General features: G+C 40.4%; 1 protein-coding gene across 1 annotated transcript; it reads right to left on the bottom strand.

The window, feature by feature from the left end:
- Positions 1 to 333: 333 nt before the first annotated feature.
- Positions 334 to 27386, bottom strand: SF3A3 (splicing factor 3a subunit 3). The gene is made up of 17 exons (XM_058303850.2): positions 27207 to 27386; positions 26878 to 26925; positions 24247 to 24299; positions 24040 to 24145; positions 22860 to 22932; positions 21903 to 21994; positions 20989 to 21071; positions 19749 to 19887; positions 18933 to 19001; positions 18427 to 18494; positions 18165 to 18272; positions 16693 to 16762; positions 13911 to 14075; positions 13681 to 13791; positions 12414 to 12504; positions 1667 to 1722; positions 334 to 642 (listed from the first exon to the last, which is right to left on the bottom strand). The coding sequence occupies exons 1-17, from the start codon at positions 27300 to 27302 to the stop codon at positions 565 to 567; spliced, it is 1506 nt and encodes a 501-aa protein (XP_058159833.1). The 5' UTR covers positions 27303 to 27386; the 3' UTR covers positions 334 to 564.

The following is a 27386-nucleotide window of genomic DNA, read 5'->3' as shown; positions in this document are numbered from 1 at the left end:
CCAAACAACCCAACTCCCTTTTTTTTTTTTATGCTATATATAAAAGGCAAACCTTGGTCCCACAAGTTTGTGCCTAGGAGAGGCCCTGGCTGACCCTTTCAATCCTTGTGCATAAATAGCTGATTCAACCAAGGGCAGGGCTTATCCTGAGGTGAAGTTCATTTGGGGAAGTGGCAGCAAATGAAAAGAAGTCAGATTTCTCTCATAATATATAACCTAACAGGCGCTCATTAAACCTTAGTTGCCACTGAAGTTGGTGAGAAAAGAGTGGAGAAACATTGAGAACTAAAGGATTGAATTAGTCCAGAATCCTGGGTTTCAGAACCAGACACATTGAGAACAAGGGCTAGCTTTATTTCCTAACAGAATCTTTTTTAATATAAAAGAAAGATAAAACACATCTCAACCCTGCCATCTGCCAGCATGCCTTGTTTCTACAAGATACATGCTAGGCCACAGACGATGTAGCAAAGAGTCTTTAGGAGCATTTGGTTGGGAGAAGTAGAAAAAGCAGACCTCAAGGAAGCCTGGGCAAGCCCAACAGCTAAGATACATCCCTGAACACTAGAGCAGTCCTTGTCTTTTCAGATCCTCGTAAGTCTTCTTATTCACAACATTCCCACTGGAGTCTTCATATTCTTCCTAAAAAGGAAGGGGTACACTTTGTCAGCCACATTTCCTGGAGGAATGTTTGGAAATAGTATCTGAGCACCTGAGCTCACCCTGGCCTGATTCCACAGCATATCTTGGTACTGAGATTGGTATTCGTTTCTTAATTAAAGTTCCACTAGAGAATTAAGCCCTACTGCCGTAAGGCATCCATTGTGTAGCATGAACTAACTTCTCTCCTATGCATCTAGAATGGTACTAGGTGTGAGCCATCCTTGGAATATATGAGAAAATAGTTTATTCAAATCACTTTCTGCATTTAAGATGAGGAGCCTAGCTGAGGAGGGCTGATCTAAGACAACTGTTTTCCAACAGTTTCAAAGAACCCTAAGTTTCTAGCAAAGAGTCCATTGCAGGGGTTGAAAGGAAGTCTAAGCTCAGTCAAGAAGAAAGCTGAGTATCCCTACTTCCAGAGAAATTTTGCTTTATTCTATTTTATATATTTAAGTTCCACAGTTTGTTTGAAGAAGGTTTTGCTGCTAAAAAAGGCTGAAAAGAAATTGAACCAACTGTCCGTCACTGCGAGACTCTGGGTGAGTTGTGAGCACACTTCACATGCAACCCTCCTCTCTGAAACCTGCTGCTCGGGGATGGCTATCTCAAGACCAACAAGGAAGCCTCCTCCACCCTGACAAGAGGATTAGCTCTCATCAAATGCTTTCTCAAAGCATATCTAATGTGTGATACGAGTCTCAACTACTTGGCTTATGGTCCCAATAGCAGGCAAGATATTGGGTATTTTTGTTTGCCACTTCAAAGTAATTTTCAATAGGAGAATACAACCTGTCTTAAGACACAGTTTTAAAGTGTGACATTAAATATCTCAAAGAAATTAGGCTTAGATGTCAAGAGTCAATTTATAGATATTATCATATTGTACTCGCTACTGCAGTGATCCAGGGACCATGTTCACCTCCCTTCTCCATGGTGAGGGAGCGGTCACTTGATGCTAAGCTTGACTTTGCCCTTAATCCTAAACCTGTACATCAGTACCCACCTCAGTGTCAGGCTGCCACCGTTCTGATGCTTTCTGCAGTTTCAGCTTGGCCCACACTGCAGGATGAGAAACAAGCAACAACAGGATTTACTAAGTATCCACTGAGTATACAATGTTATAACACACCCCCATTAGGGTGCCCTGGGATGACTCTGCCCTTGGGATTTTTGCCAACCCCAAAGTGGAATTTTGATTCTGGACCACCTGTGAACAAACTCCGTTCCATTGCAAAATATATCATTACCTTTGTTTTGCTGTTAGAGAAAAGAGGGATCTAATATAACCAAAGAGTTCATCAAATAGAGAACTGATACTCTCAAAGGAGGAACTTAGGTAATGTGGAATAATTCATGGGAATTTGGGGAAAAAAAAAATGACCGTATTGTCTTAATATTCATAATAGAAGAGAAAGGGACCATAACTAGACATTGTCAAATGTTTACTCAAAGTTTGGTGCATGTATTTAAAAAACTTCAGAGGAAAAAAAAGACAAACTATGATGGATAAAAAATCTAAAAAGATAAGACAGCTGAAAAGATACTGGAGACATTAAAAACAAAATTTTGATAGTATAATAACAACTTATCCCAATGAAGACAAAAAGGGAAAGACATCTAACAAAACCCCCATAGCTTTAGACATGTGATTAGACATGTACACAAAAGAGGACAGATGGAAATTATAGAAAGAATGACAAATCTATAAGAATGGTGTCAAGAAGGTAAACTTAGAACAAACGGCTACTCCGCATAGACAGGATAGATCAGTTCGGTAAGCTGCTAGGGAGGAAGGCAACAAAACATTAATAGATGACGGTGAGTGGGCAAAGCTACCTAATTCCTACATGCTTCCATTTTTCTGTCAGATTTGACAAGATTAGAATATAGAAAGCTGAAGCCTTAAGATGGGTGAAGAAATCATAAATTATATATGTGAAAGTACTTAGTTTTGTGCCTAATATAGGTGCTCAACCAAACTCTTTTCTTTCCTTGTTAAGTGCATTAAATTAGCTAATACCTTCAGGAGCAGAAATATGCACATCAGAAAGGAGTGGAGAATTCATCACTTGCTTACTATGTGCCAGGACAGGACCCTTTCATATTCTTGTCCAGGCCATTCAGAAGTCCAATATATTAAACTAAGAGAAGTACTAAAATGCTGGAGAATGGAAATGTTGTCATGATTAAGAAAAAAAATAAAAGGATGTAGGAAATGGTAGCAAGATGTTAATTCTTCAGAAAAATCTGAGAGAAATTAGAAAAGAATATGATCACTGCTAAGTATCAGAGTGGGTTTGCTAAAAGTAAGGCAAGAAAACTAGTAGAATATCCTGTTTTGGATGGGATATCTGACCTAATAAAAAGCCAGAGGCACAGTTGGCAAAGCAACTGCTCTGATAGGTAATGAACCTATATTTCATTAATACATTTAAGTCTCATTGTTATTATAGATGAGATGGTGATATTTGGACTTGACACTATTAGTTATTTGTTAGTTAGATACAGATCTAATATATACTGGTAAATGGAGGTCTCTGGTGGGATGGTGGCAGTTCCATAGGGTGCTTTCTTTGGCTCTGTTTTGTACAATTTTTAAGTTAAAAGTCTGAAATCGACAGTGCTTCACAACATCATGATATAATTACCTCCTATAGAAATGCAACTAAATAATATATATTAAGACAGCATTTTCAGCAAAAGAAATGAATACAAATAGAACCATTAATATACTGAGTCTAAAAGGTTTAGTATTCCTATACAATTAAAGTATTGATGACTGCGGTAAAATACAGTCAACATTTGGATAACTGGGGAAATGGTCTAAGTCTATTATTGCAGAACAAGTAATTTCAGATAATGGGAAATTATTTTCAAAATCATTTTGAAATTATTTTCAAAAAGAAAATGGTAGTGATTAACTAGGTTACACTACTGGGTTTGTGAGGCTCCAATAACACAAAACAAAATACATACGAGACTGGCAAAAATATAAGATGATTAACTGTAAATATTAATGTGTCCCTATTGGAATTAAAAACACATACATAGAGGATTGTGGGAAGATAGCAATGGACTAACAGGCAGAGCTGAATGCTCTCACAAAAACAAAGGAGAAAAAAACAAAAGCTGTCCAAGAGATTTGCTTTGGGGTCAACAGACCAGGACAGTGCTACAAAACTCCCAGTGTGAGGAACACAGAAATGGAGAAAGTGAAACAGTGAACATTAGTTACCAAGCATCAGTGGCAGCTGGGAAGGGCTCCCCTCCCCCACCCCCAAGATATTAAGCTGGGGTAAAACCATTGGCTCACTGCAGCCAACTGAGAGGAATAGACATATTCATTCCTGTCAGCCATTTCAAGGGACAAGAGGGGAGGTCGAGGTGCTTTTCTTCAGTAAATTTGGCCAGCAGAACCAGCTGTGAATCAGCTCTAGAGAGTCAGCACAGCAACACAGGAAAGCTGAGACCGAAATACCGCAGCGGAAAGGTGTGCTAACTAGCACCATCTGCTGGTCAGTCTGGAAATTGCATGGATAAAACCTTCACGCTCTCTGTATCCAACCCCTGGGAGAAAATCTGCACCCCACTAGTGAGTCCCTGGCCCAATTCTGAAAACCTAAGCTGAGCAATATTAAAGACTGAGAACAAGTTGAACCAAATATAAAAAAAGCTGTGGGGGAAAAATAGGCAAGAGAGAGAAATTGACCATCAGAGTAAATTAGGCAATATATTCAGATGCCTAGACATCAGTAAAAAAATCACAAACTATACAGAAAACCAGAAGAGATGGCCCAGCCAAAAGAACCTACCAAATATCTTGAAGAGATACAGGATTTAAGACAATTAATCAGTGGTAATCACACAACTCTCCTAAATCACTTCAAAGAATGTAAAGAAAACATGACTAAAGAAATAAAGGATATTAAGATGACACTGGGAGAGTATAAAGAACAATTTGAAAGCCTGCAAAGAAAAGTAACAGACCTTATGGGAATGAAAGACATGATAGATGAGATTAAAAATACATTAGATATGGGAGGAGTGGGGTGAGGGGGGTGGGGGGGTATATGGGGTCCTCATTTTTTAAATGTAACGTTAAAAATAAATTAATTAATTAAAAAAATACATTAGAGGCACATAGGAGCAGACTTGAATTGCCTGAAGATAGAATTAGTAACTTCAAAGGCAGAACATCGAACTGGAAAAGACAGAACAGAAAGAAAAGAGAATGGAAAAAATGGAACAGCCTCCAGGAATTGAATGACAATGCAAAATGTACAAACATTTGCATTATTCATGTCCCAGAAGGAGAAGAGAATGGAAAAGGGGCAGAAAGAATACCTGAGACAATAATGACTGAAAATTTCCCAACCTTTATGAAGGACATATATATCAATATCCAAGAACAATGCACCCCAAATAGAATAAATCCGAACAGACCAACCCTGAGACACCTACTATTCAGAATGACAAATATAAGAGATTAAGTAAGGATTCTGCAAGCAGGAAGAGAAAAATAAAGCATCACATACAAGGGAACTCAATAAGATTAAGAACCATTAGAAACCATGGAGGAAAGAAGAAAGTGGTACAATGTATTTAAGAGAATGTATAAAAGAGAAAAAATGCCAGCCAAGAAATCTGTATCCGGCAAAGGTGTCCCAAAAAATGAGAGCGAATTCAAAGTCTTCCAAGACAAACAAAAAAATGATAGAATATGTCACAAAAAGACCAGATTTACAAGAGATACTGAAGGGAGTGTTGCAGTCTGGAAGGAAAAATCAAGGATGAGAAGAGTTTAGAAATGAAGATTATTAGGAAGGATAAACTAAAGGATAAGAAGACAGACAACAGAATGGTATGACAACAGAGAACTGAAGGACAAAATGGATGAAGTAATGCCTTTACAGTAGTAACACTGAATGTTAATGGACTGAATTCCGCAATCAAGACATACACTGGTAGAATGGATAAAAAAATATGAGCCATCTATGTGTTGTCTACAAGAGACCCACCTCAGACATAAGGACATAACCAGGTTAAAAGTTAAAGGTTGGAAAGGGTATTCCATGCAAATAGTAACCAAAAAAAGAGAACAGATACATGTAAACTAACAATATTATAGTATGTGAACAATAATTACTCAGTGCAACCAGCAAATTTTTCTTGTGATCAGTATTCTGTAAGTTTCTTCACATAAAACAAACACTTGCTTTTAACTGAGGACTGGAGAAGAGATACATTTTTGGACATGTCAATTTTTCTTTAAACCTTCTTATGCATACTCATTAATTAAAATAATCCATCTGGATCAATAATATTTAGCATGATTACTGTTGAAAAAGATTTTTTGAGTTTTTCTGCCTCATAAAATTATGAGATGGCATAGTGTTATCTACTATAATTCATTAGAATAAGATGCAAAGAATTCCCAAATAGGAACTTGATTACCCAGAAAGAATTATGGTCTATATGGAAATTAAATAACTAAACCAATAATTTATTTCATCCTTAGAGATTATGTCTGACAGAGCTATAATATAAAAATGAGAATTATAATTAACCTCTATTATATTATTATTTACATGTATAAATGTTTGTTGCTATACTATTTCTTATAATTGATTATATTAAATCTAACCTGGCCTTGCACTCTCTTTTAAAATTTGTAATTTCTTTAATTTATTTTTCTATTTTATTTTATAATTTTACAATAAAGCTCTTTTTAAAACAAAAAAAAGCCATTAATTATATATTTTGGATAGATTATATGGCATATTTACATATCTCAATATAACTGTTTAATAAATAAATAAATTGTGCAAGAATAGCCAGAAATAGCAGTTTCATCCAGAGCATATTTTGATGATGCTCTTGCATAGTTTGTAACAACTATATCAAAACAACGCAAGGTGTTGTGGAGGGGTGATATATGGGACCCTGTATGATGTTATGCACGTTTATTTTATACGTTCACAACTTTTACTATACACTTATTGTTTATGTATGTTCATATATGAAGATATACTTCAATAAAAACAAACAAACAAAAACCCACATACACAAAACTATGAAATTAAAGGCCTGAACATTGCAGAAAGATTAAACTGGCCCACATCTGGAGAGAGAATCACTTCTTTCCAAGCATACATGAATCTTTAACAAATCATTGATTACTTGGACACAAATATACTATATAGTTTAACTACTGAATTTTTAAAAATCAGAAATAAATATCCTTAATAAATGAAGCTGTGAATATAACATGTTGAAAAAGGGTGTTCCCTGGCCAACAATTATGCACATGAAAAATGCTCAAAATCATTAGATATCAGGAAAATGCAAATCAAAACCAAAACGGGAAACCATTTCACACTTTCAAGGAGGCTTTTGGAAAAAAAAAAAAAAAGGAAAATAACAAGTGCTGACAAGAATGAAGAAAATTGGAACTCTGCATTGCTGGTGAGAATGTAAAATGATGTAGCCACAATGGAAAGCAATAGGGTGGTTCCACAAAATGTTAAATATAGAATTACTGGATTGGGTGTAGTTCAGTGGTTGAGTGCCTGTTTTGCATGTATGAGGTCCAAGGTTCATTCCTCAGTTCCTCCTGAGAGGGGGGAAAAGAATGACTTTTATTTTGCAGTACTTATAAACTATAACGTAAACTACTGAACATGGTTAGTAGCAGTGCTTCAAAATGTGTTCATCAATTGAAAAAACTGTATCACACTAATGAAAGATGTTGTTAATGGGAAGAAGGGTGTGAGGGGGAGAAGGTGGGATATATGAGAATCCCCCTGTATTTCTGATATAACATTTATATAATCTAAAGCTTCTTTAAAAATAAAACTAGAAATATATATATATATAATCATATGACCCAGAAAGCACACTCCTATACAGCAAATATAAACCAAAAACAGGGATTCAAAGAGATACTTATACACCAATGTTCATAGCAGCCTATTCACAATAGCCAAATGGTAGAAACAACCCAAGTGTCCATCACCAGATTGGTGGATAAAGAGTATTTGGTACAGAAGAGGACTTGGCCCAGTGGTTAGGGCATCCGCCTACCACATGGGAGGTCCGCGGTTCAAACCCCAGGCCTCCTTGACCCGTGTGGAGCTGGCCCATGTGCAGTACTGATGAGAGCAAGGAGTGCCTTGCCACGCAGAGGTGTCCCCCATGTAGGGGAGCCCCACACGCAAGGAGTGCGCCCCATAAGGAGAGCTGCCCAGGGCGAAAGAAAGTTCAGGCTGCCCAGGAATGGCGCAACAAAGAAACACAGATTCCCATGCCACTGACAACAACAGAAGCGGACAAAGAAGAACATGCAGTAAAATAGACACAGAGAACAGACAACTGTGGTGAGGGGGGGGGAAGGGGAGAGAAATAAAAAAATTTTAAAAAAAGTATTTGGACATACACACAACAGAATTGGGTTGTAAGAAGAAATGAAATTCTGAGGTATTTGTAAAACGAATGAAGCTTAGGTGAAATAAGCAAGACACGTAAGGACAAATATTATATGGTTTCACTTATATAAAATATCTAGAAATAGCAAATCTGTAGAAAGAAAATAGATTAGAAGTTATCAGGGGATGGTGGGGTAGGAGAAGGGACAGTAGTTGCTTGCTAGGTATAGAGTGTAAATTTTGGAAATTTTTAATTAAAAATAAAAATAAATAAATGAAAGCTTCCAATGGGGTTCTTACAGAATGAGATATGGCTCTAAATGCCTATATTAGAAGAAATAAAGAAACAAGGAGAATAAAGAAGTCCTTGCCTGAAGAAACAAAGTCACAAAAAGTATTCAGCCACATTAGCAACTTGGAGAAAAAAAGAATCAAACAAGTGGCAATGTTATAATGAATTCTCAGGTAAACTTCTTCAGTTATGAAACATTTATTTTGCATTTGTAAATATTTAAACATTTTATTAATATATGTAATATTCTTTAAAACTTTTGGGCAAAATGAAAATTTTAAGCCATAACGGTAAAACATGGCATACTGATTGTAAAATAAAGAATATAACAACATCAAAAAGAAAAAAGAAAAAAAAATATTACTAGGAGAAAGGAAATAAAACCAAAACCAGAAATAAACACTTGGTTTCCTACTTTGTCATAAGAAATCAAGAAATCATGTGGCTTACTATTAACTAAAGAAACTTCTCAGAGGTCCCTTTGTATGATGTACTCACTGTATAAACACAAATGGTTTCAAAAGAAAGAGAATGTCGCATGTAATCCAATCCATTTTATGTCATAAATATTGTTTCAATCTCTAAACCTGACAAAGACAGTGCCCCAAAGGAAAACCATAGGCCCATATGATTTATGAACAGATACATGAATTCTAAACAGAATCCTAACAGGATACATAGCTGCATTAAAAAATTTAATATAGGGAGGTGTGTGGAGCTGGCCCATGCACGGTGCTGATATGCACAAGGAGTGCCCTGCCACTCAGGGGTGTCCCCCGTGTAGGGGAGCCCCACATGCAAGGAGTGCGCCCCTTAAGGAGAGCCGCCTAGCACAAAAGGAAGTGCAGCCTGCCCAGGAATGGCACCGCACACATGGAGAGCTGACACAGCAAGATGACACAACAAAAAGAAACACAGATTCCTGGTACCGCTGATAATGATAGAAGTGGTCACAGAAGAACACATAGCAAATGGACACAGAGAGCAAACAACTGGGGAAGGAGGGAAGGGGAAGGGGAGAGAAATAAATAAAAACAAATAAATAAATCTTAAAAAAAAATTAATATCTATCACCCAAGAGAATATAATCCAGGAATGCTGTTGTATCCAATAACTGGAAAAAGAAAAAGTGGTAAAAATGTTATAATTATCTTTTTTTTTTTTTAAAAAAAAGATTTATTTATTTATTTAATTTCCCCCCCTCCCCTGGTTGTCTGTTCTTGGTGTCTATTTGCTGCGTCTTGTTTCTTTGTCCGCTTCTGTTGTCGTCAGCGGCACGGGAAGTGTGGGCGGCGCCATTCCTGGGCAGGCTGCTCTTTCTTTTCACGCTGGGCGGCTTTCCTCACGGGCGCACTCCTTGCGTGTGGGACTCCCCCACGCGGGGAACACCCTTGCGTGGCACGGCACTCCTTGCGCGCATCAGCACTGCGTATGGGCCAGCTCCACACGGGTCAAGGAGGCCCGGGGCTTGAACCGCGGACCTCCCATATGGTAGACGGACGCCCTAACCACTGGGCCAAAGTCCGTTTCCCTGTTATAATTATCTAAACAGATTCTGAAAACTTTAATAAAATTCAGTAACATATTCTGTTTACATCTATTTTAAAAATTAGTACTAAGCATTCTTTTTTGAAATATATTAAATTCATGAGCCAATCTTAAAATGAATGTGCACACCAAGGAACCGAGAGAGTCTACAGCTGCAAGCAGGAGAGTCCCATCCATCAGCCATGGAGGATCAAAGCCCCCTCTCAATTAAGAGGTGGAGTGGGCATCACCATCCCAGAGTCCTCAGGATTGGGGAATAAAATATGGACTACAGTGGACTTACTGGTATTCTACTATAAAATTATTGCGATTCTAGCAATGGAAGAAATTATATCATTGATGTGGAGACAGTGGCCACTGGAGTTGCTGAAGGCAGGGAGAGGGAAAAAGTGGTGCAATATGAGGGCATTTTTGGGATTTGAGTTGTCTTGAATAATACTGCAGGGACAGATGTAGGACATTACATAGCCTGCCATAACCCACTAAATAGACTGGTGAGAGTGTAAACTACAATGTAAACTACAATCCATGCTGTGTAGCAGTGCTCCAAAATGTATTCATCAAATGCAATGAATGTACCATACTAATGAAAGAAGGTGTTGATGTGGGAGAAGTAGGGATTGTGGGCAGTGGGGCATATGGGAATCTCCTTTTTTTTTTTAATGTAACATTTTGTGTGACCTATGTATCTTTTAAAAATAAATAAAAAACATATTTTTAAAAATTAATGTGGATGCATGAGTATCTTTTCCTTTAAAAATAGCATCTAGTCAAGGATGACATATCACCTGCTCTTATTTAATGCAAGACTCAGGATAATGCTAAGGATAGCTATCTATGAAGGAATATTAAATACATGGAACAAAACAAATAAAAGTATCACCTTTGATATGGCAGCTGACATGATTTTAAGCCTAAAATGATGCAAATACACTAATCCTGAGGTATTAGGAAGTAATAGATTAACTCAGGTATATCAGTGATATATAGCTAGAAAATACATCTAAAAATGAAATCGCATTAAAAAATGCAGTGTTGTAACTCTATATAAAAGTTTGATACTATTTTAGTTTCCTTTACCAAAGTGAAGGACAAAAATAAAAAAGCTAATTGCAGAATTTGATAAGATGCATTGTGAAATTTTGATCAGAGGGAACCATATGATCCTGACTGGTAGATTATTAGGAAAAAAGAAAGCAACCCACAAAGCTAACTGGACCAAGGAAAAAAAGCAATGAAAAAGTCCCTAGAATCCAAGGGCTAAGTCAGGATCAGGGAGCTCTTTAGAAGGTCATTTCTATTTGGCTCTGCAACAGGGGATTTGAACAACCCCTGAGTTGGTAGCCAAGGGTGAGTTTGCTGAGTAAGAAGCTGAACAGACTGATGAGCACAACTGACACTGCCTGTAATTTAACAAAGTAAAGGTCACTTTTTGGGATGGTAAAACCCCTTCCTCAGTCTAACCAACATGACAGGGAAGTGAAAACTAGAAAGAAAAAAAAATCAGTGAGGAAGAACCTAATGGCAGAAAAAGCTACCACGGCCAGGAAAATAGGAAGCCTATGGCAAAGGTCCACTGGGTGCTTTATTTTTTTTTTCTCCCTCCTCATCCACAACGTTTTTTTGTTTGTTTGTTTGTTTTGCTGTATCCATTCGCTGTGTGATCTTCTGTGTCTATTTCTCTTTTTGCCTTCTTTTCTCATTTTCTCCTCTAGGATTCACCGGGATTCGAACCTGGAGACCTCTGATGTGGAGAGAAGTTCCCTGTCTCTTGCGCCACCTCAATTCCTTGGTTTGTTGCGTCCCTCCTTTTGTTGTGTCATCTTGCTGTGTGGCTTGCCATGTGGGCCTGGCTCACCATGCGGGAACCGGCTTGCTGTGTGGGTGTCCACGCAGGTCGTGGGTCACCACGCAGGTCGCCATGCAGGCAATGGCTCACCACATGGGTCGCTGCGCAGGCACTGGCTTGCCGCGTGGGCCTAGCTCGTCCCACAGGCAAGCCTTTACCAGGAGGCCCCGGGGATTGAACCTGAGCCCTCCCATACAGCAGATGGAAGCCCAATCACTTGAGCCACATCTGCTTCCCCACTGGGTGCTTTAACATTACAGTTCTTCACAGGCACTCTGCTTCTCTTTTTTTCCAAGAGGTATATTTTGCTGTTGTATTTCTGTGAATCTGCCCTGTCACCTCAGAAATAAGCTTACTGAGACCATTTCTATTTTTTCCTTCATATCAGTGGTTAACACAAAATTAATTCAGAAAAATATATATATAAACATTCACTCAAAACCTCACATACAGGGAGTTGGGAGAAATGATCAATACTAACTCATTTCCCTCTAAAATGCAGTAACTGTATGACTGTTCAAGCGTTTACATATCTACAACCTACTGCCCTTGGACTTCATCAGGGAATTGGGACAATGAGTTGTAAGAGTGGCCATGTGATCTGTACTAGGGAAAAATAAATTAGAAGTTTACTTACAGGAGACAGCATCTTCAATCTGTGTCACATTAGCAAAGTGGGCAGTATTTGGAATGCCCAAACACCTCATGCCATGGGCATGACGCCATTCCTGGGAGAAGAGAAGTCAAAGGACATTGTGAAATGAGACTAGTTGAACACGGAGCACTAACTCCCTTTTGTTCATAAAACCTAACCTGACCCTTTGCTAAAGTTTCTGCCTAAAGGGAACATTCCTTTTGTAGCTGATTTTTATGAACAACTGGTTTGGCTGACAAGAGGAAGATATTTGGAAGAAACACTGCATTATTTGCCTCACTGAACTGGTTTATAAAACCTAGATTCTGGAACCGGAAGTCTTTCAGACAAAACCTCTGTGTCATCATCACTGAAAGCATCACAACTCTAACCATGCTGTGGGAGAATCTGATGTAGCCCTAGCAACCCTCACCACCAGTACAAGTAAACTCACTTAAGGCTTACTGAAGGCAGGTCAGTGCATTTTGCAAAGGAGAAGACTGTTTACCAGGTATAAGAATGGATGTGAAAAAGGGAATTGACAGACTGACATAACGACAGTTTTGGCTCAAGGAGGCAAACTACATGGGCTTTATCCTATATGCCAACTCCAGCTGACTGAGGAGACAGTGTTGAGAAAGATTCAGAGGTCAATCAGGGGCTCAGCAGGAAAAAGCTGATCAATCAGTAATGTTTGTCATGAAAGAGGGAGAAAGGAATTCACATAAATTTGCCATCCTCAGTCTAGAAAGTCTTTTCCATTCCATAAAATTTCCCTCCAACTGACAAGAACGAAAGACAAAAAAGAACCAAATTGGGTCCATTTAGCTGGAGAACCATCCAGATAATGCCTTGTCACAAGAATAACTTGATAAACATCATCCCCTTGGTTTCTTTTTTCCAAAGAAGCAGAGGCCCATGTAAGTCCCAAAGAGGGAGATATGGTTAGCTCCTTCTTTGGACCCAAGTATTAGCAATGGGGTATAGAGAAACATCCAAAGGGGAGATATTACTCAAAGATCTTGTCAGAATGACAAAAAGAAAAGAGGTAGTACAGCAATCAAGAGCAAAATCAAACAAAGTTCAAATAGCAGAGGGGTAGAATGCCTTGAGAAACTGTCTCAGGTATTATTCAAGGCTGGCACTGGTGCTAAAAGCCAAATGCCATATGTTTGATATTACACCCACTTCCTCTCTGATTCCTCTCAGGCTGCTCCTATCCTCTAAAGTCTCACTCAATTCCCAGGAGAGATGACTCTGAATTCCTTACAGCAAAGTGTCTCTGGAAGGCCTTGGGCCCACGGTAGGTGTAGTTTCCACAAATCTCACAGTTGTAGTTGATATTTAGGCCATGAAGTTTATATAGCCAGTAGGGAATGGGCTAAAATAAATCAGATGAGAAACAGAATTAACTTAATATCTGCAAAAGGACAGGCTCAGCAGCTGAAAACCTGCTTCCAAAATGGGGAATAGGAGGTGGGTACGGGTGCTGGGACTTACTTTGCCATCCCAGCCAAGGGGCAGGTTTTTGGGGTTGTAAATGATCTCATTTTCTTCATCTTCACTTTCACTCTCACTGATCTGCTCTTCCTCCTCCTCTTCTCGCTCTTCTCCTGTCCTTGCCTGCTTGCGTTGTACATTTTCATGAGTGAGATGTCGCTGTTCCTAAGGCAGGCCCATAAATGAATGGGAAAGTAAGACAAAAGTATATAACAAGAAGGGAAACTTCCTATTATTTCCCCATAAACCCTACTGATCCTTCACTTCCAAGTATAAACTTTTTTCTTAAAAAGGGAGAGTCTTGCCTTCACATTAGAACTTATCAACAAACCCTTTTTAATCCCAAAGGAAAAAACTCAAAAGATTTTAGGTCTCTTGCTTAAATTGTTTGCCTGAGGCCACAGGCTATCAGAGAACATCAGAGAACAAAAGTCTCATCTTTTCTGTCTCGAAAATACTTCCTGAACCAGTCCTTTCTTCTCCTTCCCACTGTTGTTGCCCTCACTTCCTAACCTGCCTGGAGTCTCTCCCCATTCCATTCCAGCTTCCATTATGCTGCCAGATTTATCTGCTTAAAAACCAAATCGAGGGAAGCAGATGTGGCTCAACTGATAGAGCACCCACCTACCATATAGGAGGTCCAGGGTTCTATACCCAGAGCCTCCTGACCCTTGTGGTGAGCTGGCCCATGCGCAGTGCTGCCGCACACAAGGAGTGCCATGCCACGCAGAGGTGTCCCCGGTGTAAGGGTGCCCCATGCACCAGGAGTGCGCCCCGCAAGGAGAGCCACCCAGCACAAAAAAAGTGCAGCCTGCCCAGGAGTGGTGCTGCACACACAGAGAGCTGACGCAGCAAGATGACGGAACAAAAAAAGCAACAAAGTTTCCCGGTGCTGCATGACAAGAATGTAAGCAGACACAGAAGAACACACAGCGAATGAACAGAGAGAGCAGACAATGGGGGCAGGGAGGGGGAGGGGAGAGAAATAAATAAAATAAATCTTAAAAAAAAAATCGAGGGAGTGGATGCAGTTCAAGCAGTTGAGCTCCTGCCTCCCACACGGTCCCAGGTTTAGTTCCCAGTGCCTTCTGGAAAACAAAACAAAACAAGCAAAACAAACGAAAAAACCAACTCCAGGAAGCAGATGTGGCTCAGTGGTTGAGTGCCAGCTTCTCACATATGAGGTCCTGGGTTCAATTCCCAGTCCCCCATATCTCAAAATAAAAATAAACAAAACAAACAAACAAACTATATCAAGCAGCCAATTCTCTTGCTTAAAGAAGTGCTGTTGATTTCTACTGGCTTCCTACTGTTCACAGAACAAAGTCCAAATTTCAAACAACTCTATTTTTTCTCTGACCACTCCCTTCCTCACAAGGCACATTCCAGCCACGATGAATTTCTCATTAGTTTCTGAACATATAGTTTCTATTGTTAATGTACCTTTGTGCTTGCAGTTTCCTCTACCTTGAACATTTTTATCCTCTTTCTACTTAGGAAATTCAACCTCAGTCTATTATGGCATGTATCACATTTTACAACAATTATTGTTTGTCTCCCCCAACTGTAATGTGAGCTTTTGGAGGGCAAGAGATTATACCATACTCATTGTTGTATCCAAAGATTTAACACAGTGCCTGGAAACCAACAGACATGGATAAAAGGTGAAATAACGTTAAAGTCTTATCCATATACAATGAGAGCAATTTCTGGAAATTATTTTGGCTAGAATTGGTTCAAATTCCAAAGAGTATGATGCCACCTCCTGGCAGGGAAATCAAAGTGTTCTCAAAGAGGAAGAAACTAGTGGGTACACCTCATGTCAAGGGCACAAATTAGCCCCATCTTCAGAGGACTGGCAACTCAAACTGCTATCCACTCAGGCAAAGCCCAAGTTCACTGTAGAGAATATTGAAGTGTCCCCATGTCCTATGTCTTGCTAGCCCACTTTCAATGAAAGCAGTGCTAACAGAGTGAACAAAAAAGGTTTGGGTGGACCTCAAACAGGACAGAATAAAAAAAGTCCATGGCAAGTGGCAGAGGTATGTAAATTTCTTAGGAGATAGCCATCCAAGCCAGAACCATCCCACTCAAATACCACCTGAGCATCTGCAAAGGACAGGCTCAGAGCAGCTGAAAATTGTAAAATGCAGACATTAGCAGAAAGGCTAAACCTTCTCCAGACTCCATCTTCTACCTTTGCTTCCCTGAAGGAGAACTCTTTTCCTCCTACTCCTTCCCCTACCTTCTCTCAAGGGTCTTGGTCAGGTCAGGCCTTTTCCCACCCACAGCTCACTCCTTACCTCCTTCTTGAAAGAACAGTCAAGGAACAGCAGAACCAATTTTGTATCACCTATGTTCTACTCCTAATAAGTTTCTCACAATCTCCTGACTGTGAGTCATAACCTGAAGAGTTGCGATGAGTAACCTTTCTCTTACTTGCCCTCTTAGTGCCTGCATCTTGGGTTGCCCCCCTGGTATACGGGGCAAAGAACTGGTACTATGTTTGATGCTATATTTAAAAAAAAACGGAGTCCTATTCTCTATGCCAGGACCTGAAAGAAATCCCTGGCCCCATGGGAATAGGGTGATTTGGGAATATCAGCTAACAACTGAATAGGAACTTACTGAAGGTCCAAGGACCCCCAGAGAATAGTTTAACACCTATTACCTTTTCTTCTCCTGAACTTTGAAAAAAAATATCCTGTCCATAGATAGCTCACATCTATCTTATTCCTGCACCTTCTAGCATTTAAAGCCCTCAGTAGAGTCAGTTACTCACCCCAAGAATCTCCACATATTCGTAGATCTGGGCTTCTAAGAAAGCAATGTCTTTGTTCCTTTCAGTGTCTCTGAGAACAAGAAACAAGTTTTATCACTCCAGGGTTCATTACCTAAGACCTTGCTCCCATATCTGAGAACATTTTCTCCAAAGCTGCAATAAAAATGCACATGAGAAATATCACACAGTTAAAACAAAAGCTCTGCTGAGGTCAAGACTCTCTCACAGAAGTGCTGAGGTTATTTTTCAGAATGTGTATAAGCTTCCTCTTTGCCCTCACTCTGGAAGAAGTATCAAGATTATTTATTTTCCCATGTTTATATGAGCCCTTTCTTCTATGTGATATAAAAGAAAGACCTCTGGAGTCAGGCAGACCTGGGCTCAAATCCTGGTCCTGCTATAAAATTAACTGGGAGACAGTAGACATATTATGTAACACTTCTGAGTCCTTATCTGTACAAATTCAGGGTAACAATTACCTTTCAAGATTATTGTGAGAATTATAAAAAACATGTATTAAAAAATGCCCTGTACAAGGATGTGGTTCAAGAATACATTCAAGGAAAGTGCATGTAGCGCAGGTGGTTGAGTGCCTGCTTTCCATGTATGGGATCCTGGATTTGATCCCTGGTACCTCCTAAGAACAAACAAACAAATGAAAAAACCACCTGTCATTGGGAAGCACATGTAGCCCAGTGGTTGACTGCCTGCTTCCCATGTATGAGGTCCTGAGTTCAATCCCAAGCACCTCTTAAAAAAATTTCAGTCAATTGTCATTAGCAAAAATAGCTTACAAAAATGTTTTTTGAACCTAATTAGCCTCTCTGCCTCCATAACCTTTTTTTTTAAAAAAAGATTTATTTATTTATTTATTTATCTCCCTCTTCCACTGGTTGTCTGTTCTCTGTGCCTATTTGCTGCGTCTTCTTTGTCCGCTTCTGATGTTGTCAGTGGCACAGGAATCTGTGTTTCTTTTTGTTGTGTCATCTTGTTGTATCAGCTCTCCGTGTGTGCGGCACCATTCCCCGGCAGGCTGAACTTTCTTTCGTGCTGGGCGGCTCTCCTTACGGGGCATACTTCTTGCGCGTGGGGCTCCCCTATGGGGGGGACACCCCTGCGTGGCAGGGCACTCCTTGCGCACATCAGCACTGAGCATGGGCCAGCTCGACATGGGTCAAGGAGGCCCAGGGTTTGAACTGCGGACCTCCCATGTGGTAGACAGATGCCCTAACCACTGGGCCAAGTCCGCCGCCTCCATAACCTCTTGAGGAAACAAAAGGTACCTAGAGCACCATTCAACATTAGACTTTATTCATTCTCAATCACAAGGACAGATTGTCCTTGGTTTTCTATCAATGGTGACAGCACTATCTATCATTAAGAGAAATAAAGGATAGTCTTGATCTCCATGAACTGAGGACTATAAAACAGGCTTCAGAACCTCAACTGTTGTGCTAAAAATTTGCACTTACCGCTTGGTACCCTTTGACTTGGGATTTTTGGCAAACAGAGAGGTATCAAGTGACTCCAAAGACTTTCCTTTGGTGCTAAATAATCTCTGGGCTCGCTCTTCTAGGGTGCTAGGGAGACAAGAGAGGCAAAGCATTTCAGGATTAGTTTATCATACAGACTTGCTTATTTTTATCATGTGGGGTAAAAGAAGGAATGGAATCAGAATCACCTAGAAGACCTTGCAAACAGATAGTAAACAGTTTAGAAAAAAGAATCTCTTACCCACCACATTTCAGGCCTAAAGCTAAGAGTGCAGATTTCAATCTGTCCAAACCCAGGGAGGCCAACTCCTGTAAAAAGGGGACAAGTCAGAATATTAGATAAACAGATTTAGGAAAACAACAAATGCTCAAACCCAGGTCTTTGCAGGTTGGTGCGTGGGTGTTCCTGAGACAGTGCTAAGACTACACATTTCACAGCTGATCTCCTAACAGTAAATCCAAATATTCCAAAGGACTGAGCCTATGGTTAGTTCATACTTAATCATATTAGTACTGTTATATTACCTCCATTAGAGCATAATGTAGTTAGAATTATTAATACACAGCTTTCAAAGTAGTTATATAATTTTTCCTTCTTTTTATCTTTTCACATACTTTGCAGTAGCTGGGTCCCAGGAACTGGTGTCTTATAAGTCATAACATGATCATGCCATTAAAAGCAGGAGAGCAAGCAGAGCCTCTAAAGGTGGATGGGCAAGCACAAAGCAATGGCTGCAGAAAACATACCTCCCAGGAAGAAAATGCAGAGAGGTCAAGATGGGCTCCAGCATGGGTCAGGGCACTGCTTGTTTCTTTCTGGCAGGATGAAAAGCATGACTTTATTAAGATCCGGATTTAGGATGAAGGCAATAGAGCCATCTAAATTATCAGGTGCTGGTTGGACCCCATATTATATATATTAATGAGTTCCTACAGGAACAGGGCAATAAATATATATTCTGTTCTCCCCTTGAGAATTAAGGAAAAAGTCAAGTTTATTCCCAGGAATCAAGATATATAGTATGGGGGGAGTAGATGTGGCTCAAGGAGTTGAGCACCTGCCTCCAACATGGGAGGTCCTGGGTTCGATTCTCAAGGCTGCCTCCTAAAGAAAAACAATGAGCAGACAAATGAGCAAAAACAACAATAAGACAATGAGCAAAAAACCTAAACAAAACAAGGAGCTAAGAGAGCAAATAGATGAGGGAGCCAACTCAAGGGGGCAAAATAAAAAATAAAAGAATAATTTAAAAAAGATACAGTGTAGAAATACCCAACATATCTTTTAATCAACTTTTGATAAGTAGGAATCACACAACAATAAGAAGTTGGTTGGTGAAAATCTGGAGCCCAGTCAATGGCAAGTGGGTTCTGACAAATCTTTTTCAAAGTACATAGAGAAAATGTAGCATATCTGGCAAGGAACATCTAGCAGACACAACTGATAATGAGGGAATGAGCATCTAATGACACAGACAGGGGAAGTGGAGGTGTAAGATTAAAGTAAAATAATTAGTTTAATTCCCTGGCATGTCCTCCACCCAGACCACCACTGAAGCTTACCGGCCATCCCGGAAAGGTACCATTCTCCCACTTCTTCTCAAACTCAATCTGAATCTTCCCAAAAAGTTCATTCTGATCTTGGAGGGGCTTCACCCTATCTGTGTAATCCTGAAGGTACTCAAGCAACATTTCTAGGTATCTATAGAGAAACACACAATGCAGAGAAAGCAAACAGGGTTTCTATTTTTGATATTGTTATGGTCTGCAGAACATATTTGCAATTCCAGTAATACTCGTTTTTTTAAATGAGTTTACAACTGATTTTTTCCCACAACATGTCATTTTTTTTTAAGATTTATTTATTTATTTTTATTTCTCTCCCCTTCCATCACCCCAAAGTTGTCTGTTCTCTGTGTCCATTCGCTGTGTGTTCTTCTGTGACCACTTCTATCCTTATCAGCAGCACCGGGGAATCTGTGTTTCTTTTTTGTTGCGTCATCTTGTTGTGTCAGCTCTCCAAGTGTGCGGCGCCATTCTTGGGCAGGCTGCACTTTCTTTTGCGCTGGGTGGCTCTCCTTACAGGGCGCACTCCTTGTGCATGGGGCTCCCCTACGCGTGGGACACCTCTGCGTGGCAGGGCACTCCTTATGCACATCAGCACTGAGCATGGGCCAGCTCCACATGGGTCAAGGAGGCCCGGGGTTTGAACCACGGACCTCCCATGTGGTAGACAGACGCCCTATCCATTGGGCCAAGTCCGCTTCCCTCAACATGTCATTTTGATTCTGACCTTCCCTACCTCCTTTCATCCTCATGATACAATTCCAAATACTAAAGTCTTAATCCCGCAAAAAAAAGGTCTCAAGTAAAAAGAAAAGAGAAAGAAGCTAGGGGAAAAAAAAGGCTAGGGGTGCAGATCATGAACCAGGGACATAGTAACACAAACATAACTTCCCACTTACACACCTGACCCAAGCACCTCACTTCAGTCACAATCTGAGAAAGTCTAATTTTCTCCCATTAAATTCTAAAAACAGTGAGGGTCCCTGAACTTCCTTCTATATCCAAAGATAAACTTAAGAAGAGTATGGGGATAAAATTGCAGATGTGCCCAGAGACATATTCTTCCAGAGCCAACGAATTACAAATGTTTTAAAACATTATTCAAAACTCCTATTCTCCAATAAACCTGAAGTCATACATGCCTTTCAGGCAAAAAACTTCAAAACTTTGCTCTCAAATTGTCATATTAAATAATCTAACCAAATCCAGCAGAAGCCTAGAAGCTATTAATGCCTACCTCTTATACTCTGCATTCTTCCTTTCTTTAGGAATGTCAAACAACTGGTCAAAAATGGATAGATATGTGATATAATCCAGCTTCTAAAAAGAGAGAATATAAGATTCAGTGTGTGTTTGCTCCGAGTTACAACATAATCTCCTGTAAGTAAGATAAAAATTCAGTGTTCTTAAATAAAGTAACAAGGCCTGGATCATTTTAGTCTATTTCCCATCATTCAATCCCTACATTAAGTGCAGTGTTTATTCCCCTGGCCTGAGCAGAAGAATATCAGACACATAATTACCTCTGCAAAATAAAGGTCAAGTTAGTAAAGAGTAAACTAAAAGAACCACTTACAGAATACTTATTGTATGCCAGACACTTAGTTCAGGACTTCGATATCCATTATATCTTAAAATAAAATACTGAAAGGTGCCATTTATTTACTCCAAGCACCTCTGTACTAAGTACTAAGGATATAGCAGAAAACAAAACAGAAAAGGTGTCTGCCCTCATGGAGCTATGTTTTCTTAGAACTCCATGAAGAATTTAATCACCTATTTCCTTGTGCCTTTCTGAGGTTGTCCTATTAAACCTCATCTCTTGTAATAAGTTATTATCTTTTAGTGTCCTGTTTATACATTTAAATAGTCCTTTGCTAGCAGAGATTATGTTTTTGTATCTCCCATATACCTATAGTGCGTATACATAAAGCAGAAACAGTTATTTATTTTGGACTTAAGGAAAATTTTGTTTTTGCAAAAGTAATAGGTTATATTCATTGTGGAAACCTAACTTAGATATTGAACATGGTATCATTCCAAAAAAGCTTATCACATCTTAAATATTACAGTTATAAAACACAAGAAAGCTCCTCAGGGTCCTGACTCACCCCTGGAATCAGAACCGCCTTCCCATCTCCCATGCTTTACCTCAGATGCCTTCAGGTTAATGTATTTGAGGTAACAGTCATGAAGATCAAGGTAACGACCATATCCCTCTTCATCAGTGAACTCCACCAAGTCTGAAGGAATCAAGAGATATCAATGATTCTTATACGAAAGCCTACTCTCTCTCAGACTAGCCTTTTTCAATAACTGCTAGTTCCTTGTTTCATGAGGCATTCCTTAATCAAAATGTCCTCCCTATGCTGCCAAAGTAAACGGACCTCAGCTTTCCAGGCCAGTGAATATGAGCTAGATTAGCACAAAATGAACATTTCGCCCAAGGCCAATTTTGAATGTTAATCTAGCCCAGAAACCAGCCAAGAGAAAACTAGCAAAAGAATCCAACTATACAAATCCAGAGGCAGAAAGTAGATTAGGGGGAGGGGATAGAGCTCACGTGTTTAAGCACCTGCTTCCCACATATGAGGTCCCAGGTTCAATTCCCAGGACCTCCTAAAAACAAAACAAACAAAGAAACCAATTCTCATTGGGAAGCGGCTATAGCTCAGTGGTTGAGTGCCTGCTTCCCATGTATGAGGTCCTGGGTTCAATCCCTGGTACCTCCTAAAAAAAGAAAGAAAGAAAGTAGATTAGGGGCAACAGGGAGGGGAAAGAGGGGGATTGAGGAGTTAATACTTTTAATGAGTAAAGAGTTTGTGTACTGGGTGACAAAAAAAATTTAGTAATGGAAAGTGGTGATGATAGCAAAACATTGTAAAAGTAATTAAAGTCACTTAGCTGTGCACTTAATAATGGTTAAAACATCAAAATTTATGTTATATATATAATCACCAAAATTTTAAAAAAAGAAAGAAAGAGAGATAACCTGACTATAAGTTTCTCAGGGGTCCTGTTTTCCAGGGCTCAGAGAGCAAACCTGAGCTCTGTCATTAAAGTGCCTGCACTTTTGTTAGTGCTGGAAAGATGTTAAATACTACTTACTTTGTGCCTCTTCACTTGGATTCTCTCGAGCCTTTAAGAGCTCCTCAAATTCCACTGACATTGGCACACAGATCTGAGACAAAAAGAAAAAAAAAAAAAAAGAAACGCTCAGGGGATCCTTTATAAAAGTTGCAATATCACAGGAATGGACTATTCAGAACGTTGGACAACTGATGCTTTATTATGATCTTGATTTTTCAACAGGGGCCAGAACTCTTCTTCAATGATCATAACCCCCGCCCCCGTTTTTTTTCGTATTGTTTGACTAAAAATTGCTAAAGTAACACTAGCTCATAAAAACCCAGCTCATACAAAAAGATTGTGAAAAATGAAAATTCTCCTTTATTAATTTTCCTTGAAAGAGGTAACTACTGTCAACACTCTATAGTATATATTTTCAGACATTTTTTTTTGCCATAGATTCCTAAACTTTGTTGTGCCCGCAGGATCTTTTAAAAATCTTGATGCCCTCATCATACCTCATTCCAATTAAAGCAGGAGGGGGGATTAAACATCTGTACTTTTAAAAGATCAGGTGATTCAAATGTGCAGCAAAATTTGCAAACCACTGTTCTATGTATTTAAATATTTTTTATATAAGCATACTCTTGCATGCATGCAGAAGGTTTTAATTTTTATTTTTACAGACTTGCTTTCTCACTTAATCTATCTCCAGTGTACTTCCAATCATTTATTGGGTCATTTATTCCTCATCACCTTTCTACCAGGGTTGGAATAAGGTTAATGCACCAGAATGATGCTCATATGCTCTCTTGGTTAGCAGAATTCATACTCTGCCCTTCCAGAGAGATGGGTGTGTGTTTGCGTGTGTGTGTTGGGGGGGGGTTCCTTCATCTACTTTGACACTACTTCAATTTGATTAACCAAATGGGGAACTCAGGAGCAAAGATTACTCCCGCATTGGGCAGAAATGGCCAGCCCCTAGATCTGCTATTGTGCAGCACTACTGGGAGCTGCCCAGAGACAGTGTGGCCTTGGTTTAAAAGCTGAGGGGAATCCTGAAAGCACTATAGCTTATAGGCTGTCCACTAGCTACATTCCTTGCAGTTAAATGGCAAGTTCCTTCCTGAAGGGACATCTGAGTAATGCGCCTCCATCTTTCTTACATCATTCCTTTAGCATGCTTAGGGTATGTTTGGAGAAAATATTAAGGTTATACCTCATTTGGGTGCTTCCGGTGGAATTCCTTTATTTGCTTGAGTCTATTATAGAATTCAGCAAATTCATTGGGTCCTGAAATGGCATTGAGCTCCTCCTTCCGTAACCTGCAATTTCAGGAAAAGTACAAATACAGAGTAGGAAGTCAGTCTTTTAACCATAGTTCCTAAGAAGCATTAACTTCTGGATTGGCTGTGACTACACTTACCCATCTTTATCGTCATACAAATCCCTCAGGTTCCCACTGACCTCCATATACCTCTGAAAGGCAAATACAAACCATCAGAATGAAGCAATTTATACAGCTGTAGAGCTAAGCAACCAACAAATGCTGTTTCCCTAGTCACAGCCCAGGGAAACTTTAGGAGATGTGATGTTAAACGTTCTGGTGCTTTCTAGTACCCACTGAAAGCCCCAGTTTCTGATTTGTTTTTAAAATTGGATTTGAAGGTTACCTAAGATTCATTCCCTTTAGCTAAGCAGAAGTTCCCACCTGAGACCAGCAAAGATAAAAAGGTGGACCAAGAGTGACTTTCTATATTTCAATAAGCTTGAATGAGGAGTACACAGGTTAACTAAAACATTATATAGGGAAGCAGATTTGGTTCAACTGATAGAGGGTCTGCCTACCACATGGGAGGTCCAGGGTTCAAACCCAGGGCCTCTTGACCTGTGTGGTAAGCTGGCCCTCATGTAGTGCTGATGTGCGCAGGGAGTGCCATGCCATGCAGGGGTGTCCCCCACGTAGGGGAGCCCCATGCACAAGGAGTGCGCCCTGCAAGGAGAACTGCCCCAAGTGAAAAAAGTGCACCCTGCCCAGGAGTGGTGCCACACACACGGAGAGCTGACGCAGCAAGATGACTCAACAAAAAGAGACAGATTCCTGGTGCCACCGACAAGAATACAAGTGGACACAGAATACACAGGTAATAGACACAGAGAGCAGACAATGGGGTGAGGGAAGGGGAGAGAAATAAATAAATAAATAAATCTTAAAAACAAAACAAAACACATAGCTCTCTTTGGATCCAAAGGACATTAACTAAGATGGCACACCTATAAAAACTCCTCCAAAAATTTTAGAATCAGATGTTTCAGAATTTTTTTTAAAAGGAGTTCAGAAAGGTACCATATATTATGTAATAACCCTAGAGGAAATTTGGGGATGTCAATAGTTATGAACAAACACATTAGGCGGCGGACTTGGCCCAGTGGTTAGGGCATTGTCTGCCACATGGGAGGTCCATGGTTCAAACCCCGGGCCTCCCTGACCCGTGTGGAGCTGGCCCACGTGTGGTGTTGATGCGCGCAAGGAGTGCCCTGCCACGCAGGGGTGTCCCCCGCGTAGGGGAGCCCCACGCGCAAGGAGAGCTGCCCAGCGCGAAAGAAAGTGCAGCCTGCCCAGGAATGGCACCGCACACAAGGAGAGCTGACACAACAAGATGACACAACAAAAAGAAACACAGATTCCTGTGCCGCTGACAACAACAGAAGCGGACAAAGAGCACACAGCAAATAGACACAGAGAACAGACAACTGGGGTGGGTGGGCAGGCGGGGCAGAGGAAGGGGAGAGAAATAAATAAAGTAAATCTTAAAAAAATTTAAAATAAAAAAATAAACACATTAATAGTTCCGTGGTGAAACTTAGGAACATTTATTAAGTGGGATAAATAAAGACCATAAGAAGTCTCTCATCTGTTCAGGTCAGGTTTTGCTGCCAAACAATTACCAAGAGGGAAGCAGATGTGGCTCAACTGATAGGGTGTCCACCTACCACATGAAGGTCCAGGGTTTGATACCCAGGGTCTCCTGACCCATGTGGTAAGCAGGTTCAAACGCAGTGCTGCCATGTGCAAGGAGTGCCATGCCATGCAAGAGTGCCCCTGCGGAAGGGTGCCCCATGCACAAGGTGTGTGCCCTGCAAGGAGAGCCCCCCTACATGAAAAAAGCGCAGTCTGCCAAGGAGTGGCACCACGTACACAGAGAGGTGACCCAGCAAGATAATTCAACTAAAAAGAGACGCAGTTTCTCAGTGCCGTGGGATAATGCAAGCAGATGCAGAAGATCACACAGAGAGTGGACACAGAGAGCAGACAACGGGGGTGAAGGGGAGACAAATAAAATAAATCTTGAAAAAAAAACAAAACGAAAAAATTACCTAGAAAAAATCTTGCTTTTCAGAGCTTTTTGGGGTTAGGGAATTTGGATAAGGTACTGAGGGCCTGAAATACTGATTATCTCCTACAAATCAGAAGCTCTGACTGTCTTTTAGTCCTTTCTAAACAGATTTCAAACATCTGCAAAAGTAGAGAGCACAGTATAATGAACCTTAGTTTACCCATCACCCAGCTTCAATAATTATCAATGTTTAGATTTTCATTAGTTTTTAAAAAACTAAATGCATTATCACTGGGAAAACAGTTTGGTAGACAAAAATACTTAAAAACACAATATTCTGTGAGGAAAATAATAACATAGGATATAATAATATCCTTCCCTTCATTCTCTTTTGGAGGGAAGGATAATACCTTGAGCCTGAATCAGTGACTCCTCGCACAGCTATTATTCCCACCAACACAGGATGCTACAAGAAAAGGGGTTGTTCCCAGTAATGAAGAATCACTAAGAATTTCCCTTTCAGAAAAGAGAGGAAGGACAGTTCAGCACCCTCAGTTTGGGCAGCTGCACGGACATCTGCTCAAAGCAGAGAACTCTCGACTGGCCAATCCGGCTACCTTTGGCCAAGGCTCATGGTGAAAGTTCGGCACCCCACCCCTTCTCTTCCATCACCCCCGATCCCTCCCAGACCAAAGAAAGGCGCACAGAGGGGCACTCACATCTTGCATGGCTCGCGTGCGGTGGTCAGAATTGATCTGGTCTCGGAGCTGAAAACAAACGGTGACACAGAGGCCGTTAGTCCTGGAATTGGAAAGGCCGCCCCAGGGCGGAGCTTACCCGCCCAAGTCTTGGCGGCTGAAGCACGGAAGCCTCTGGGACGCTGGGCCCCTGATGGACATTACCAAGGCTGGAGCTCGGAGAGTAAGCCCCGAGAGGAGATAGGGGGCGGGGCGCAGGGAATGTCTGAGGGCCAAAGAAAGCTCTCGGAGGCTAAACACCGGGCTAGGAGTCCAACCTAAGCTGTAGCCTCTGCGCAGGTCCCACTCACCGTGGACTTCTTGGTAAGCATCTCTTTGGCCATGACGTCCATGAGCCGTTCCTTCTCCTCATGATATCGCCGCTGCTGCTCCAGAATTGTCTCCATTTTCCCTTAGTCGCTGAACCTCAATTCAGACCACCGACGCGGCCGGAAGCAATTCCTGCCGCCTTGCGTGCCTGCGTCCCCACG

Source organism: Dasypus novemcinctus, chromosome 9 (assembly GCF_030445035.2).
Source record: "Dasypus novemcinctus isolate mDasNov1 chromosome 9, mDasNov1.1.hap2, whole genome shotgun sequence".
In the NCBI taxonomy this organism is placed as follows: Eukaryota; Metazoa; Chordata; class Mammalia; order Cingulata; family Dasypodidae; genus Dasypus; species Dasypus novemcinctus.
Note: the sequence above shows the minus strand (reverse complement) of the source record. Positions and strands in the feature narration are given on the sequence as shown.